The sequence below is a fragment of the Scyliorhinus torazame genome, chromosome 6, assembly GCF_047496885.1.
Source record: "Scyliorhinus torazame isolate Kashiwa2021f chromosome 6, sScyTor2.1, whole genome shotgun sequence".
NCBI classification, from domain to species: Eukaryota; Metazoa; Chordata; class Chondrichthyes; order Carcharhiniformes; family Scyliorhinidae; genus Scyliorhinus; species Scyliorhinus torazame.
In genome coordinates this window covers 111,093,288-111,111,650 of record NC_092712.1, presented here as the reverse complement: position 1 = coordinate 111,111,650, position 18,363 = coordinate 111,093,288, and the positions used below count along the sequence as shown (strand labels likewise).

Here is an 18,363-nt window from a genome sequence, read left to right as displayed (position 1 = left end):
AATGTGGATTACATAGAACATAGAACATACAGTGCAGAAGGAGGCCATTCGGCCTATCGGGTCTGCACCGACCCACTTTAAGCCCTCACTTCCACCCCATCCCCATTGAAGGAGCTTGTTTGTCAGACCTGCTGTTTAAGATGCCACCAATGAAGGGATAACCATAAATTAACAAAAATAAAGTAATAAAATGCTAATGCAATATGATTCTTGGAATTAAGTGTATATCCTAAAATACAGCTCCTGGTTATAAAACATGAGTTAGAATAACTCTGGTTATTTTCTCTTTTGTAGTTTTGCCAAGCCAGAGAATTCTGAAGAGAGGGTTTATGCCTGATTTTCTTTTTATGTTTCTCTAGTTCCCATCGGGAGTTTTATACCTTCAGATGGCATCCATTCCCAGAGCAACTGGGTGAGACAGAACCCACATCACAATGCTATACAGTCAAATTCAGTACACTGCACTACTTCTGATAGAATAAATTAAAATAGAAGTATAATATTAGTACAGTAACAGGTCTTACCTGGGATGCAGCATACTGAACTTGTTTCCAGTAAAATATGTATCTAAGCGGTTTGACCAGTGAGTAGAAAACATGAAGGAAGCCATAGGCAAATGATGCAAGCCCAAGCTGCTTTCGGCACAACATCCACTTGTCGAGCCAGTCAGGGAATCTCTTGTATTTTGTCCCTCTGTAGAGTTGGAGGAATGCAGCTATAACACCCGGAAGGTAAACCAAGCCAAGTAGAATGAGAGAGACACATGGAAAGACGTGATTTGGTATGGAAATCACCATCTGATAGGTCTTATCAGTGTTATAAATTACATAAGAATAGATCACTTTCAGCACAACATAGTACATAAATAAGAATACTGTGAGACCAGCCATTATAATAAATGGCAGTCTCCACATCGGAAAGAGCTGGAGAGGGTAGTTCTCCAGTTCGGTGGCTGCTAAGAGGGATCCCTGGTCTAAAGGACTGAGGCCTATACTTCTGGCAACATCCATCACCAATTGTTTTGATATATTGTCATCTCCACAGACAAAGACCTGAAACACAGAATGATAATTTTTATCACTGGTGAAAATATTGCTGCTGCAATTCAATATATTCAACATACCCTAATATTGTTTTTGAAATACTGTTCACTGGTCAGTGGAGACAATGGTTTTAATTGATCGTTGCTAACAAAATTTACTTCACATAACAGGGAAATAGCGATGTGATCTTACCTGACTGCTGGCATCCAGACTGCCTGACTGCAGGGCCCAGGCTGAAACTGTGTTGAATCCCTTCACCACATTGGCTTTGGGAACCAGCTGAGACAGGTACTGTGCATTGGACTCAGGGTATTGGTTCATTTTGAAGTTGTTGCTTACATCCACCAGCACTTTTCCATCCAGCAAATTAGACAGAGCTGGGATAAAATCATAGTTTTCCCTGTGAACTGCCAAGAAAATGATCTTGGATGTTTTCAGGGCCTCTGCGTGGCTAAACACTTGTGCTCCACTTGGCAGCAGGGCAGAGTTCTTTGGGTCTCGGCTCCCAAATACCACTGGGTGACCTGATTTGAGCAGCCTTATGCCCAAGGATCTGCCAAAGTCCCCAGTACCAAGAATGCAAATTGTGTCCCGCTTATGATCCAACCTTTTTCTGCTGCTGGTCTGATGAAGTGGGATCTGGCCTACGGAATTGCTGTCCATTTCTGAAAAATAAAGTCAGTAGAAATTTTACAATACTCTGATCAATCAGCTCCTATAAATTAGCTCATACCAGACACCAGCTACACTGATATTTATGGGTTCTTTTGCATATTTCTTCTTATTTTTTAATTTTAATCTGACGATCAGTGGGGAATATTTAAAGAAACATTTAATGCGATACAGAACAAATATATGCCTCTCGGAGAAAAAGGCTCCGCTTCATAAAAAAAAACAGCCATGGTCAACTAAAGAGCAAAACTAAACTGCAGCATAAAAAGAAAGGGCTTACAAAAATGCGAGAAAGAGCACAGATCTGGATGAATGCGATAGATACAAAGACCAGCAATGTACCACGAAGTAGCTTATAAGAGCGACTAAAAGGGATTCTGAAAGGAAACTTGCAAGGGACATCAAAATCAATAAGAACAAATGTTATAGTTATATGAAGAGAAAATGGGTGGTCAAGAGCAATGTAGGCCCACTAAAAGTTGAAAATGGAGATATTGTCATCAATAATGGGGAAATGGCTGACATGTTGAACAATTACTTTGCCTCAGTAATTACAGTTGAAAAGGAGGATAACTTTCTGGAAGTGCTGAAAGCATTAATAGTCGATAGAGGGCAGGAACCTAATACAATTAATGCAAGTTCAGCATCTGTAACTTGGAAATTAATGGAACTAAAGAGTGACAAATCCCCAGGACCTGACGGTTTCCACCCGAGGGTGTTAAAGGAAGTAGGGGAGCACATTGTAGATGCCTAAACTATAATCGTCCAGAATTCCCGAGATTCAGTAGTCTCACTGGATTGGAAAAGTACACATGTCACTCCACTTCTTAAGAAGGGAGAAAGGGGGAAACCAAGGAATTACAGACCAGTTAACCTAACCTCTATGATGGGGAAATTGCTGGAGTCTATAATCATAAGACCATAAGACATAGGAGTGGAAGTAAGGCCATTCGGCCCATCGAGTCCACTCCACCATTCAATCATGGCTGATTTCAACTCCATTTACCCGCTCTCTCTCCATAGCCCTTAATTCCTCGAGAAATCGAGAATTTATCAACTTCTGTCTTAAAGACACTCAACGTCCCGGCCTCCACCGCCCTCTGTGGCAATGAATTCCACAGACCCACCACTCTCTGGCTGAAGAAATTTCTCCTCATCTCTGTTCTAAAGTGACTCCCTTTTATTCTAAGGCTGTGCCCCCGGGTCCTAGTCTCCTCTGCTAATGGAAACAACTTCCCTACATCCACCCTAGCTAAGCCATTCATTATCTTGTAAGTTTCTATTAGATCTCCCCTCAACCTCCTAAACTCCAATGAATATAATCCCAGGATCCTCAGACGTTCATCGTATGTTAGGCCTACCATTCCTGGGATCATCCGTGTGAATCTCCGCTGGACCCGCTCCAGTGCCAGTGTGTCCTTCCTGAGGTGTGGGGCCCAAAATTGCTCACAGTATTCTAAATGGGGCCTAACTAATGCTTTATAAAGCTTCAGAAGTACACCCCTGCTTTTATATTCCAAGCCTCTTGAGATGAATGACAACATTGCATTTGCTTTCTTAATTACGGACTCAACCTGCAAGTTTACCTTTAGGGAAACCTGGACTAGGACTCCCAAGTCCCTTTGCACTTCAGCATTATGAATTTTGTCACCGTTTAGAAAATAGTCCATGCCTCTATTCTTTTTTCCAAAGTGCAAGACCTCGCACTTGCCCACGTTGAATTTCATCAGCCATTTCTTGGACCACTCTCCTAAACTGTCTAAATCTTTCTGCAGCCTCCCCACCTCCTCCATACCACCTGCCCCTCCACCTATCTTTGTATCATCGGCAAACTTAGCCAGAATGCCCCCAGTCCCGTCATCTAGATCGTTAATATATAAAGAGAACAGCTGTGGCCCCAACACTGAACACTGCGGGACACCACTCGTCACCGGTTGCCATTCCGAAAAAGAACCTTTTATCCCAACTCGTTGCCTTCTGCCTGACAGCCAATTGTCAATCCATGTTAGTACCTTGTCTCGAATACCATGGGCCCTTATTTTACTAAGCAGTCTCCCGTGAGGCACCTGATCAAAGGCCTTTTGGAAGTCAAGATAGATAACATCCATTGGCTCTCCTTGGTCTAACCTATTTGTTCTTTCTTCAAAGAACTCTAACAGGTTTGTCAGGCACGACCTCCCCTTATTAAATCCATGCTGACTTGTCCTAATCCGACCCTGCACTTCCAAGAATTTAGAAATCTCATCCTTAACAATGGATTGTAGAATCTTGCCAACAACCGAGGTTAGGCTAATTGGCCTATAATTTTCCATCTTTTTCCTTGTTCCCTTCTTGAACAGGGGGGTTTACAACAGCGATTTTCCAATCCTCTGGGACTTTCCCTGACTCCAGTGACTTTTGAAAGATCATAACTAACGCCTCCACTATTTCTTCAGCTATCTCCTTTAGAACTCTAGGATGTAGCCCATCTGGGCCCGGAGATTTATCAATTTTTAGACCTCTTAGTTTCTCTAGCACTTTCTGCTTTATGATGGCTACCATATTCAACTCTGCCCCCTGACTCTCCGGAATTGTTGGGATATTACTCATGTCTTCTACTGTGAAGACTGACGCAAAGTACTTATTTAGTTCCTCAGCTATTTCCTTGTCTCCCATCACTAGATTACCAGCGTCATTTTGGAGTGGCCCAATGTCAACTTTTGCCTCCCGTTTGTTTTTAATGTATTTAAAGAAACTTTTACTATCATTTCTAATGTTACTGGCTAGCCTACCTTCATATTTGATCCTCTCTTTCCTTCTTTCTCTCTTTGTTATCCTCTGTTTGTTTTTGTAGCCTTCCCAACCTTCTGACTTCCCACTACTCTTTGCCACATTATAGGCTTTCTCTTTTGCTTTGATGCATTCCCTAACTTCCTTTGTCAGCCATGGCTGCCTAATCCCCCCTCTGATAACCTTTCTTTTCTTTGGGATGAACCTCTGTACTGTGTCCTCAATTACTCCCAGAAACTCTTGCCATTGCTGTTCTACTGTCTTTCCCACTAGGCTCTGCTCCCAGTCAATTTTCGTCAGTTCCTCCCTCATGCCCCTGTAGTTACCTTTATTTAACTGTAACACCTTTACATCTGATTCTACCTTCTTTCTTTCAAATTTCAGATTGAATTCTACCATATTATGATCACTGCCTCCTAAGTGTTCCCTTACTTTAAGATCTTTAATCAAGTCTGGCTCATTACATAACACTAAGTCCAGAATGGCCTGTTCCCTCGTGGGCTCCATCACAAGCTGTTCCAAAAAGCCCTCCTGTAAACATTCAATGAATTCCCTTTCCTTGGGTCCACTGGCAGCATTATTTACCCAGTCCACCTGCATATTGAAGTCCCCCATGATCACTGTGACCTTGCCTTTCTGACATGCACTTTCTATTTCGTGGTGCATTTTGTGCCCACGGTCCTGACCACTGTTAGGAGGCCTGTACATAACTCCCATTATGGTTTTTTTGCCTTTGTGGTTCCTCAACTCTACCCACACAGACTCCACATCATCTGACCCTATGTCGTTTAGTGCTATTGATTTAATTTCATTCCTAATTAACAAGGCAATCAAGGATGGGGTAAATGAACATCTTGATAATTTTTGGCTGGTCAGGAAGAGCCAGCATTGATTCGTGAAGGGAAGGTCATGCCTGACTAATCTTATTGAATATTTTGAAGAGGTGACTTAAGTAGTGAACAGGGAAATGTCTATGGATGTCATTTATATGGACTTCCAGAAGGCATTTGATAAAGTCCCACACACGAGACTGTTAACTAAAGTAGATGCCCTCGGAGTTCAGGCCAAGTTATTGACATGGTTAGGAAATTGGTTGAGTGGCAGGCAAAAGAGAGTGGGGATATTGGGTAGTTACTTTAATTGGCAGGAGGTGACTGGTGGTGTACCATAGGGATCTGTGATGGGGCCGGAATATTCACACTATTCATTAATGACTTGGATGATGGCATAGAAAGTCATATATCCAGATTTGCGGATAATACAAAGTTAGGTGGCATTGTAGGCAGCCTAGATGATGGCAGAAAATTACAAGGAGATATTGGGCGCGATTCTCTGGAAAGCTTTCTAACTGTGGTAGTGAGCGGGAACTGCAGCGAGCTTCGCAACGCTTGCAGCCAGCAATGGTATTCAAAGTTCAAATGAAGGCTTGCTAGCCAATTCACCGGCGCCATGCTCACCCCCCCCCCCCCCCCCCCCCCGCACCCCGGCCGCTATCAAGGTTGAGCAGCACTTAAGCAGCACTTGTTCAGCCAGCACCAGCCAGCTCGCAAAAATGGCATCAAGTAGACCAGCCCCAAGATTCAAGATGCAGATCTAGATGCAGTGGGGCCAGGAGAGATGCTTTGTTCCCCTGAGGGTCCCTGAGAGTCAGTCACAGGACAGCCAGTGTTTCCTGGGACGAGGTTCCAGCAGCTGTGAGCGCGTGAGTGTGACCAGGAGGACTGGCCTCCACTGTCAGAAAAAGGTCAATGACCTACACCAGGCAGCATGAGTTAGTAGACACCAACGCCGCCCTTCCCCGAAAACTTTCCGCCCCCACGTGAGCATCCACCCACCAAAAACTCTCCATGCGATCCTCAACCCTCCCTCCACTCCCTCTCCCTTCAACCCATCCAACCCACCCTTCACCCCCCATCAATCCCCCAACCTTCCCTTCACCCCCCTCTCCCTTCAAACCTTCCTTCATCCTCCCTCCCTTCAAACCCTCCAACACTTCACACACTAACCCCCATCACTATGAACCACGTGTGTGGCTAACGATGCCCTCTCTGTGTTTCCTCAGGAAAAGCTCTCCCACAATCATTGGGAGAGGGCCCAGACTGGCGGTGGGGTGCCAGGCTTGAGAATCCTCACCTCCTTCGAGGAGCGGGACCTGGAGATGACTGGGACAGGGCGGTCACCAATGTGGAGGCTGGCGGACGCAGCAAAGGTGAGGAACCACCGGGCTCCACCTGAAGGACCTGTCAAATGTGAGTTGTTATTGTCATACTGACTGACCCATCCCTCCCACTGACCACATGTCCATTCTCCCGCAGGTCCTCCAGCCGACAGTGCCGGCCCATCCTGGAAGCCCCCTCTCCAGCCTCCCACATGACCACCTAGGTCCCAGCCTGATGCTGAGCCAATGGAAGAGATATACCCGGAGCTGATAAAGATGATGGGGAGTGGTCAGGACATTCAGAAGGAGATGTCAGTGACACTCCCGCAGATCCATGGCCGTTTGGAGTAGTCCCAAAGGCTACGGCTGTAGGAGATATCACCGGTAATGTGTGGCACGGAGGCCAACAGTGGAGAGCCTGGTGGATGATGCCGGCACCATCAGTGAAGGAGTCTAAGGCATCACGCAGTCGGTGGCGGCCATGCCTGGGTGGCAACCCGGACAAGTCCCATGGTGTGGCGATGGTAGCCACCAGCTCCCCTGAGTTCCACCTCTCTGATGAGGCCACGTCTCACAGTCAGCACACGGGGCAGGCCGCCACGACTGTGCAAAACTTAATTGAGTCCTGATACAGATATTTCATTCAAGCTTGAATGTGACCTCCCATTGTCAAGACTGCCGTTGAAGCATATATTCCCGACACAACAGATGGGTATGTGATGCTGAGAAAATTCCATTAATTTCAGGAAATGGCCACTGATTGTAGGGGAGGCTTTAATTATTGCCAATCTGACTCCCTCAAGCTGGGTTACTGCTTTTGGTGGTATTCAGCCTTGTGAAACTAACCGGATGGCAGTCGAATGTGGTGAGCCACTCTGGTGGGGTTTTCCACAAGTTTCCACAAGAAGCTCTCACCCCCAAACCTGCCTCCCGGGGCCAGGAAGATTCTGCAAATGTGTGAAACCAGTCCTGTCACTATTATGGGCGGCACGGTAGCACAGTGGTTAGTACTGTCGCATCACAGCACAAGGATCCTGGGTTCAATTCCCGGCTTGGATCACTGTGTGGAGTCTGCATGTTTCCCCGTGTCTGCATGGGTTTCCTCCGGGTGCTCTGCTTTTCTCCCACAAGTCCCGAAAGACGTGCTTGTGAGGTGAATTGGATATTCTGAATTCTCCCTCTGTGTACCCGAAAGGCGTCGGAGTGTGGCGACTAGGGGCTTTTCACAGTAACTTCATTGAAGTTAGCCTACTTGTGACAATAATAAAGATTATTATTATTATTAGGATCACTGTACGTCTTGTTTTTCTCGTCACATATCATAAAGTCCTTCATTTTTGACAGGAAAATGATGAACTCTTAAACGTTCATGAGTCCATCTGAGTTTGAGGCTTAACTGATGAAAGACCTTCATGGGTGAAGACAGATTTGGTTCATATCCAGTAAACTACATTACCAACCCATTGATACGTTTCTGAAATGTTTTTCAAAGGTTTGGGTTTGAGCTGTATTTTCATCTCCTGATGCCACATTAACAAACAGGCAGGGTTTTATGATTGTAATTTCCATTGTAATTCCCACTGCTTCTATCTCCTTTACTCAAAAGCATTGGACAAGTGCAGAATGTCTAGTACTATGAAGCAATGTAAAATGGAGTTCACAGAAATGATTGAGGCTGTGGTGACAATCGCAATAATGCTATTCCATTGCCCTGGACTACTCTGGAAAGTAAATATTTGACCGAGTGAAATCTACACTCTGAACAAAGGAACTGATTTTATTAACTGTCTTAAGTCATTCTTATAACTTGTCCTGTATGTCACAAGCAAGTGCTACATATTACTTTCCACTCAAAGTATGGCAAGATGCACAACTATTGTCTATTGGCAGCTGCCTGTATTTCTTCTGGAAATAGTCTGGCCCAGAAGCCCTGGAGATGCCAGGCCTGTCTCTCAAATGTAGCTGCCAATCTCTCTGTGCCATAGTAATGCCAGAGGAGAAAGCTCGTGAATTTTTTAGCACTACATCACATCACATCAAATATAAGCAATAACTTATTTTATTCAAGAAAAGAGCTGCAGGTATAACTGGTTCCATAAATATTTTAAAAGAAAATTGCTGTCATGTGAAAGGATCCAAACCAAACAATCAAAAGGAATCTGGGGTCAAAAATAGGGCTGCAGCTCAAATTCACCAGTGTTCAACTTATTGAGCGTTGCTCCTCACTGGTACCTTGAGAATGGTCAATTTACCTGCATATCATAATCAAAATTTATAAAAATCTGAAACAGAATCAGAAGATTTTAGAAGTGAACAGGAGTTCAGAATGAGTCAAAATGTCACAAAACAGCAAGTGCGTTGTCTAATTGTCCAATGAATGATATATCTAGGACCAAACAAAAAGTTGCATCCACTTCAGTAACATTTCCATTGAAAGCAAGAAAAGAACACTAAGAAAAAAATTAGAAAATAAATGTTTTGTCAATGTTGTGAAATTATTTGTGACTCAAACGCTTGTTTATAGCAATTCCAGTTGGTAAAATCAATAAGTTTATAAAAGTTTATAAAGATAAGTTGTTGAAATGTGCAACTAATTATGTAATAAGCTCAAAAAATTTGAAATATATTAAATGCTCTTACCTTCCTTATTTTGGTTGGCTGGACTGGTAAATGAGGACAGTTAAAACAAAGAATAAACAGCTTTCACTTGAGATGATGTATAGATAGAGCCTAGAACTGTTTATCTTTCAAACTGAGCCTCATATTTAAAGTCTATGATCAAGTTTTAGAGGTCAGTGTGTCTTTTGCTCCACCCCTTTGCACATCTGCCAGAACTCGAACCCTGCCACAAATTTCTGATGAGCACGCATGACCACAGGAAAGTATCAAATCTCTGTGCTTGTTCCACAATTAATTTTAAAAAGTTGGCTGGACAGCTCTTCTGTGACATCAAGATTTTGTTCTTTGACTTAGCTTTTACTGTGAAAGTACAACCAGTTAACAGTCAGGTTTGCTAAGTGTTAACACTTCTCTCGATATTTACATCATTACATTTTAATCTTGGTACAGAGGGACACATAGGAACAAAATACTTAATTTTATCAGTTTTCCTGAATCTATTTCTATATCATTTTTAAACTATTTCTAATTAGTTTCAATTAATTTTATCTCAATTTTGCTCGACCTTCCAACTCATGACACTTCCAAAATCTTCCAGTGTTTCTGAATGAATTAGTGTACCTCTCATAGCTGCATGTGAAGGTACCAAACTGTGCTCCCTTGCATCTTGTTCAGTAAGTCATCAAAAGACAAACTAGTTGAGCTAGTACTTTAATACCTACATTTTTGTTTACTTCACTCTGTTGCCTGCACATGATGGATGGTTGCCAGATTCTCCCTCCCCATTCCTGGAGTTTCCGAACTGTGCATGTTCTTTCTCCTTTACTCCTGTCTCTGCTCATTTTGTCTCTCCCCAAATCTCTCCATTTCTCACATTCCACAACTTCCTAGATTCTCAGCTACATCCCCCAACCAGGCAGTCGCAGATTAATTCCTGCTCTGTGCTCAGTTACTTGCTCTTCGCCAGAGTTCAGCAACCCCCAGTTAGATCGACACAAGCATTCCACACAATCCAGCCCATTAAAACTAAATTAACTGCTAATACAGATTTTTTTCCTGTGGGATTACTGCCGTTTGAAAAATGAGCATCCTGCTTTTACGCAATAACAGTCAGAATAAAAACTAGTTTGGTACAGTATATGTAAACTGCTTTCTTTCACTTTTTTCTAAGCCCTTCGATGTTCATTTTCTTGTTATTAATGATTCACTTCTTTAGAGTTTGTAATTACTGTTTGTTTTTATTTGCTGAGCTGAAAGGATTCTTTTGTGTTTGTGATGCCGGTATGCCATTGGACTCATTTTAGGTATTACCAGTATTAAGCAAGACTCAATGAGGCAATATTTTCCATGCATTTTTTTTTAACTTGGAGAGCTCATAGCTAAGAAAGTAGATGCATTACAAATGTTTGTACTGCTTGGGCACCACATGAATTTTCCCACAGGCAAATATTGCACAATATCCAGCAGGATTTTAAAAGCAAGTTAATTCATAAACTGCCAAAATATTACCGACATACTAAAAATATTCTCTTAAAATATTTTTGGAGGTAAGTTCGGTATACAGTAAATACCCTACCGTACACTGGGGCTACCTTCTTGGAATACCTCACAAATTGTGAACACATTTTATAATAGGAGTCAATTAGATGTAATCAATCATCCAAAAATTTGATATGTATAGAGAATGTTGCAGAACTTACTGGAAGCAGGGGTCCGTCTAAAAATCAGTTCCGACAGCCAAAGTTTCTTCAAGATGAGTAGAGGAGTTATAGAGTTAGTTACTTTGTACTTGATGTAGTTCATAATAATAATCTTTATTAGTGTCACAAGTAGGCTTACATTAACACTGCAATGAAGTTACTGTGAAAACACCCAATCGCCACACTATGTCGCCTGTTCGGGTACATTGAGGGAGAATTCAGAATGTCCGGTTCACCTAATGCCACTGGAACCCATACTGTGCCGCGAATGAGAAATGAAAACGCTGGGCACACCGCTTCAGGGTACGTCTGATATGGCCTGCATGACGTATGTTGAAGAAATTATAAGTCAGCACTTCGAGTTTTCACCAAAGGTCCTTTATTTAACACGAAGTTCGTGGGGGGATTAGAGAGACCACAGTCATTCCAAATGTCCCCGCTTTACAGAAGTAATGCAAGCAATTTATATGATACAGTAAGCAATATCTAGGATAAAAGGCATTCTTTAGATTAGCAAAAAGACAGAAACGCGAGCAGGCCGGAGTTAGAGTTTAATAGCAGGCCTTGAGTTCCTCGTCTAAGAAAAATAATAATTGTCTGCTGTCAGCAAAACAATGTGCAGCTGTATGCTTGTTTACATTGTATGACCTTCCGACTGTTTCATACAGAACTTCTTGACTAAAGATAAGGCTAAATATCCATCATGCTTTGCCAAGTGCCTATTTCCATGAAATATAGTCAAGCAGCCGGTTAAAATGAATACAGAGTATTAAGGCAACTAATCCACCAACTAAAGTCCCTTCTACAACATATGATAAATGTATGGGCGTTAGCATGTCTGTGCTGAATGCATGCAGAATGGGTAATTAAATATGTTAAACAGTATGCAAAGCTAATTTTAAACAAGTTCGGCCAATTTGGACAGCACAGGTCCAGTTAATGCCTTCTCCTAATTAAAGACAGCTCCATATGCACTAGGCCTAACATACGATGAACGTCTGAGGATCCTGGGATTATATTCATTGGAGTTTAGGAGGTTGAGGGGAGATCTAATAGAAACTTACAAGATAATGAATGGCTTAGATAGGGTGGATGTAGGGAAGTTGTTTCCATTAGCAGGGAGACTAGGACCCGGGGGCACAGCCTTAGAATAAAAGGGAGTCACTTTAGAACAGAGATGAGGAGAAATTTCTTCAGCCAGAGAGTGGTGGGTGTGTGGAATTCATTGCCACAGAGGGCGGTGGAGGCCGGGACATTGAGTGTCTTTAAGACAGAAGTTGATAAATTCTTGATTTCTCAAGGAATTAAGGGCTATGGAGAGAGAGAGCGGGTAAATGGAGTTGAAATCAGCCATGATTGAATGGTGGAGTGGACTCGATGGGCCGAATGGCCTTACTTCCGCTCCTATGTCTTATGGTCTTATGGTCTGAAGTACACAAGGTCCTTGTCCCACCCACCGGCCCACCCCCAGTCTTACTTCCTCCTGCCTCCACTGAAGTTATTTAAAGGACCAGCCATCTAGTTTGCAGCTGAGGTGACTTGGCTTACTTTTGTGCTTGAAATGGCCGTGGAAGTTCTGTGGTAAGCCCTTGAAGGATATTTTGAGATTTGTATTTTAAAGGGAGTGTTGCTACACCTGACAGGGAAGTCAAGGGAGTTTTATAACTTGTCAGCAGAAAACAAAAATATTTACAGAAACTAGAGCTGAATGCCAGAGGTGAGGTGAGAGTGACATCAAAGCATCATTTGACCGAGTAATGCATCAAGGGGCCCTGACTAAACTGCAGTCAATGGGACTCGGGGAAAACTCTCCGCTGGTTGGAGTCATACCTGGCACAAAGGAAGATGGTTGTGGTGGTTGGAGGTCAATCATCTCAGCTTCAGGACATCACTGCAGGAATTCCTCAGGGTAGTGTCCTAGGTCCAATCTTCTTCATCCGTTTCATCAATGACCTCGCTTCCATTACACAGTTCGAAGTGGGGATGTTTGTGGATGACTGCACAATGTTCAGCACCGTTTGTGACTCCTCAGATAATGAAGCAGTCCATGTCCAAATGCAATATTCAGGCTTGGGCTGACAAGTGGCGAGTTACATTCGCCCCACATAAATGGCAGGCAATGACCACCTCCTACAAGAGAGGATCTAACCATTGCCCTTTGACATTCAATGGTATTACCATCGCTGAATCGCCCACAATCAACAACCTGGGGGTTACCATTGATCAGAAACTGAACTGGACTGGCCACATTAATACTGTGGCTACCAGAGCAGGTCAAAGACTAAGAATCCTATGGCGAGTATCTCACCTCCTGACCCCCCCAAAGCCTATTCACCATCTATAAGGCACAACTCAGGAGTATAATGGAATAGTCTCCAATTGCATGAGTGCAGGTCCAACAACACTCCAAAAAAAATATATTTACAGAAACTAGAGCTAAATGCCAGAGGTGAGGTGAGAGTTACATCAAATCATCATTTGACCGAGTAATGCATCAAGGAGCCCTGACTAAACTGCAGTCAATGGGACTCGGGGAAAACTCAATTTTAAAATTTACTCGGATTGCTGAGGCACCACCGCAGGGACTTGGCAGTGCCTCTATGGAGCATCCTTTCTCAGGGTGACAGCATTCATGTTGCCACCACTGCCACCCTGCCAGTGACTGGATAGCTTACATTCACCAATATGACACTCTGTGCATTGTCACACGCCAACTGCACATTGATGAAGTGTTAACCCTTGTAATTCTGGTACATCCTCCCATTTAGATGTGGGGCCCTCCGAGCCATGCATGTGCAGTCAATGGCTCTCTATAGCATTGGGAATCCTGCATCCCAAATAATCACCTCCCTGATGTAGTAATGGAGGGCCAACACCATCCAGGATAAAGCAGCCCACTTGATTGTTCCCCCTTCCACAAACATTCCAACCCTCCACCATCGATGAACAGTGGCAGCCATGTGTACTATCTACAGGATGCACTGCAGTAACTCACCAAGATTCCTTAGAGAACACTGTCGAACATAATGATCACTACTATCTAGAAGGACAAGAGCAGCAGATACCTGGGAACCCTACCACCTGGAGGCTCCCCTCTAAATCACTCACCACCCTGACTGGGAAATCTATCGCCGCTCCTTCACTGTCACTGAGGCAGCATCCTGGAACTCTCTCCCTAACAGCATAGTGGGTGTACCTACACCTCAAGGACTGCAGCGGTTCAAGAAGACAACCCATCACCATCTTATGAAGGGCAACTAGGGATGGGCAATAAATGCAGGCCTGAGCAGCGATGCCCACATCCCGTAAATCAATGAAAGAAAATTGAGGTATGTCTTGAGTTGCAATGTGACATGTGCTCAGGGTGCAGATAGGAGAAATTCTGTGCAAAGGAGGCGAAGCATTCTCAGCAGAATACAATACTTACAAAGGGTATTCAGGAGCATTTCCCATACTCCCACCTCAACTAGGAGCCTTTGGCAGGGGCCTGCATTTCATCAAGGAGGTGGCCACTGAATTGTGTTACCTCCTTCGATAGGGCTCTTTTCAGGAAGGAGCAGGCAGCATAGGCAACACTTCCCAGTTGGCCCTCCATTACTACATCAGGGAGGTGATTATTTGGGATGCAGGATTCCCAATGCTATAGAGAGCCATTGACTGCACATGCATGGCTCGGAGGGCCCCACATCTAACTGGGAGGATGTACCAGAACTGCAAGGGTTAACACTTCATCAATGTGCAGTTGGCGTGTGACAATGCACAGAGTGTCATGTTGGTGAATGTAAGCTATCCAGTCACTGGCAGGGTGGCAGTGGTGGCAACATGAATGCTGTCACCCTGAGAAAGGATGCTCCATAGAGGCACTGTCAATTCCCTGCGGTGGTGCCTCAGCAATCCGAGTAAATTTTAAAATTCATTCATGGGAGGCAGGTGTTTCTGGCTTGACCAGCATTTATTGCAGATCTCTAATTGTCCTTGAGAAAGTGATGCTCAGCCACCTTTTTGAACAGCTGCAGTTCATTTGCTGTAGGAAGGGAGTGCCAGGATATTGACCCAGCAACAGTGAAAGAACGACAATATAGTTATTCAATATTCGCAGGAATCCTGACCAGGCTTAAACTCTTCAGTAAAAGAAATACAAAGCTGCAATGCAGCGGGCAGTACATCCAGTCCCAGCCGGGACCATCCGAAGATGCCGGTTCCTTTCCTGATCGGCTTTTATCTGTCTGATTTAAGCAGCCCCACTGTTAGGCCTCCGCCCCGCAGCAGGGGAGCTCGGATTTGTTCACAAGTTACATAGATGATTTGCTTGTTCACAATTTACATAGATGATTTGGAGTTGGGGACCAAGTGCAATGTGTCCAAGTTTGCAGCCGACACTAAGATGAATGGTAAAGCAAAAAGTACAGATGATACTGGAAGTCTGCAGAGGGATTTGGATAGGCTACGTGAATGGGCTAGGGTCTGGCAGATGGAATACAATGTTGACAAATATGAGGTTATCCATTTTGGTAGGAATAACAGCAAAAGGGATTATTATTTAAATGATAAAATATTAAAACATGCTGCTGTGCAGAGGGACCTGGGTGTCCCAGTGCATAAGTCGCAAAAAGTTGGTTTACAGGTGCAACAGATGATTAAGAAAGCGAATGGAGTTTTGTCCTTCATTGCTACAGGGGTGGAGTTTAAGACTAGGGAGGTTATGCAATAACTGTATAAGGCGTTAGTGAGCCCACACCTGGAGTATTGTGTTCAGTTTTGGTCTCTTTATCTGAGAAAGAATGTACTGGCGCTGGAGGGTGTGCAGAGGAGATTCAGTAGATTAATCCCAGACCTGAGGGGGTTGGATTACGAGGAGAGGTTGAGTGGACTGGGAATCTACTCGTTGGAATTTAGAAGATGCGGGGGACTTTAAAGAAACATATAAAATTATGAAGGGAATAGATAGGATAGATGCGGGCAGGTTGTTTCCACTGGCGGGTGGAAGCAGAACTGGGGGCATAGCCTCAAAATAAGGGGAAGTAATAATAATAATAATCACTTATTGTCACAAGTAGGCTTCAATGAAGTTACTGTGAAAAGCCCCGAGTTGCCACATTCTGGCGACTGTTCGGGGAGGCTGGTATGGGAATTGAACCCGCGCTACTGGCCTTGTTCTGCATTACAAGCCAGCTGTTTAGCCCACTGTGCTAAACTAGCCCCTAGCTAAACCAGCCCCAGTAGATTTAGGACTGAGCTTAGGAGGAACTTCTTCACCAAGGGTTGTGAATCTATGGAATTCCCTGCCCAGTGAAGCAGTTGAAGCTCCTTCATTAAATGTTTTCAAAGTAAAGATAAATAGTTTTTTTGAAGAATAAAGGAATAAAGGGTTATGGTGTTCGGGTGGGAAAATCGAGCTGAGTCCACAAAAGATCAGCTATGATCTCATTGAATGGCGGAGCAGGCTCGAAGGGCCAGGTGGCCTACCCCTGCTCCTAGTTCTTATGTATTCCACCAGCCCCATGGGGAGTTCTCGCGGGGTTAATACAAGTTCCAAGGAAGGATGGTATGTGTCTTGGATGGAAACTGAAGGTGCAGTCCATGTCCTTCTGGTTGGACGAAGTTGCTGATTTGGCAGGTGCTGATGGTAAACACTGTTGCACTGTGCCTCATTAGCGGAGGGAGTGATTGTTTAAAGTGGTGAATGGATTGCCAATTGAGCTGGCTGCTTTGTTCCAAACATTATTAGGCTTCTTCAGTATTTCTGGAGCTGCACTCACCCAGGCAAGTCAAGAATACTCCATCACACTCCGAACTTGTGCCTTGTAGTTGGTGGACAGGCTTTGGGGAATTACAAGGTGAATTACTCACTGTAGAATTCTAAGCCTCTGACCCATTAATGTAGTCATAGTACTCATATAGCTATCCTGTTCAGTTTCTGGTCAATGGTAACTGCCAGGATAATGATAGTTTGTGGATTCAGCATTGTAATGCCATTGAGTGTCAAGGGTAGAATAGTTATATTCTCTTATGTTGGAGATGGTCATTGCCTGATAGTGCGAATATTACTTGCTGCTTACCAGCCGCAGCCTGAATATTGTTCAGGTCTTTCTGCATTTGGACATAGATTGTTCAGCATCTGAGGAATCACAAATGATGCTGAACATTGTACAATCATCCGCAAACATTCCCACTTTTGACCTTATGATGAAGGAAGGTCATTGAAGAAACAGCTGAAAATATTGGACACTACCCTGAAGACCTCCTGCAGCGATGTCCTGGGGCCGAGATGATTAACCCTCAACAACCACAAACATCTTTCTTTGTGCCAGGCATGACTCCATCCAGTGGAGAGTTTTACCCCAATTCCCAGTGACTTCAGTTTTGCGAGGGCTCCTAGATAGCTGAAGAAATAGTGGAGGCGTTAGTTATGATCTTTCAAAAGTCACTGGAGTCCGGGAAAGTCCCAGAGGATTGGAAAATCGCTGTTGTAACCCCCCTGTTCAAGAAGGGAACAAGGAAAAAGATGGAAAATTATAGGCCAATTAGCCTAACCTCGGTTGTTGGCAAGATTCTAGAATCCATTGTTAAGGATGAGATTTCTAAATTCTTGGAAGTGCAGGGTCAGATTAGGACAAGTCAGCATGGATTTAGTAAGGCGAGGTCGTGCCTGACAAACCTGTTAGAGATGTTTGAAGAGATAACAAATAGGTTAGACCAAGGAGAGCCAATGGATGTTATCTATCTTGACTTCCAAAAGGCCTTTGATAAGGTGCCTCACGGGAGACTGCTGAGTAAAATAAGGGCCCATGGTATTCGAGGCAAGGTACTAACATGGATTGACGATTGGCTGTCAGGCAGAAGGCAGAGAGTTGGGATAAAAGGTTCTTTTTCGGAATGGCAACCGGTGACGAGTGGTGTCCCGCAGGGTTCAGTGTTGGGGCCACAGCTGTTCTCTTTATATATTAACGATCTAGATGACGGGACTGGGGGCATTCTGGCTAAGTTTGCCGATGATACAAAGATAGGTGGAGGGGCAGGTAGTATGGAGGAGGTGGGGAGGCTGCAGAAAGATTTAGACAGTTTAGGAGAGTGGTCCAAGAAATGGCTGATGAAATTCAACGTGGGCAAGTGCGAGGTCTTGCACTTTGGAAAAAAGAATAGAGGCATGGACTATTTTCTAAACGGTGACAAAATTCATAATGCTGAAGTGCAAAGGGACTTGGGAGTCCTAGTCCAGGATTCTCTAAAGGTAAACTTGCAGGTTGAGTCCGTAATTAAGAAAGCAAATGCAATGTTGTGATTCATCTCAAGAGGCTTGGAATATAAAAGCAGGGATGTACTTCTGAAGCTTTTTAAAGCATTAGTTAGGCCCCATTTAGAATACTGTGAGCAATTTTGGGCCCCACACCTCAGGAAGGAC

The 18,363-nt window shown here is 43.9% G+C and overlaps 1 protein-coding gene across 2 annotated transcripts in view; it reads right to left on the bottom strand.

Annotated features, from left to right (window-relative positions):
* The window catches only part of LOC140424953 (metalloreductase STEAP4-like), a 30,098-nt gene extending 19,836 nt beyond the window's left edge, over positions 1 to 10,262 (bottom strand). The window contains exons 1-4 of one of the 2 annotated variants that reach the window (XM_072508673.1): positions 9,984 to 10,260; positions 9,283 to 9,621; positions 1,236 to 1,708; positions 525 to 1,052 (exon numbers count right to left, since the gene is read on the bottom strand). In XM_072508673.1, coding sequence (XP_072364774.1) covers positions 525 to 1,052; positions 1,236 to 1,706 — 999 coding nt within the window. In that variant the 5' untranslated portion in view covers positions 1,707 to 1,708; positions 9,283 to 9,621; positions 9,984 to 10,260. Of the gene's footprint in view, positions 1 to 524; positions 1,053 to 1,235; positions 1,709 to 9,282; positions 9,622 to 9,983 lie in introns of both variants that reach the window. The other variant, XM_072508674.1, reaches the window with a different exon arrangement.
* Positions 10,263 to 18,363: the final 8,101 nt, after the last annotated feature.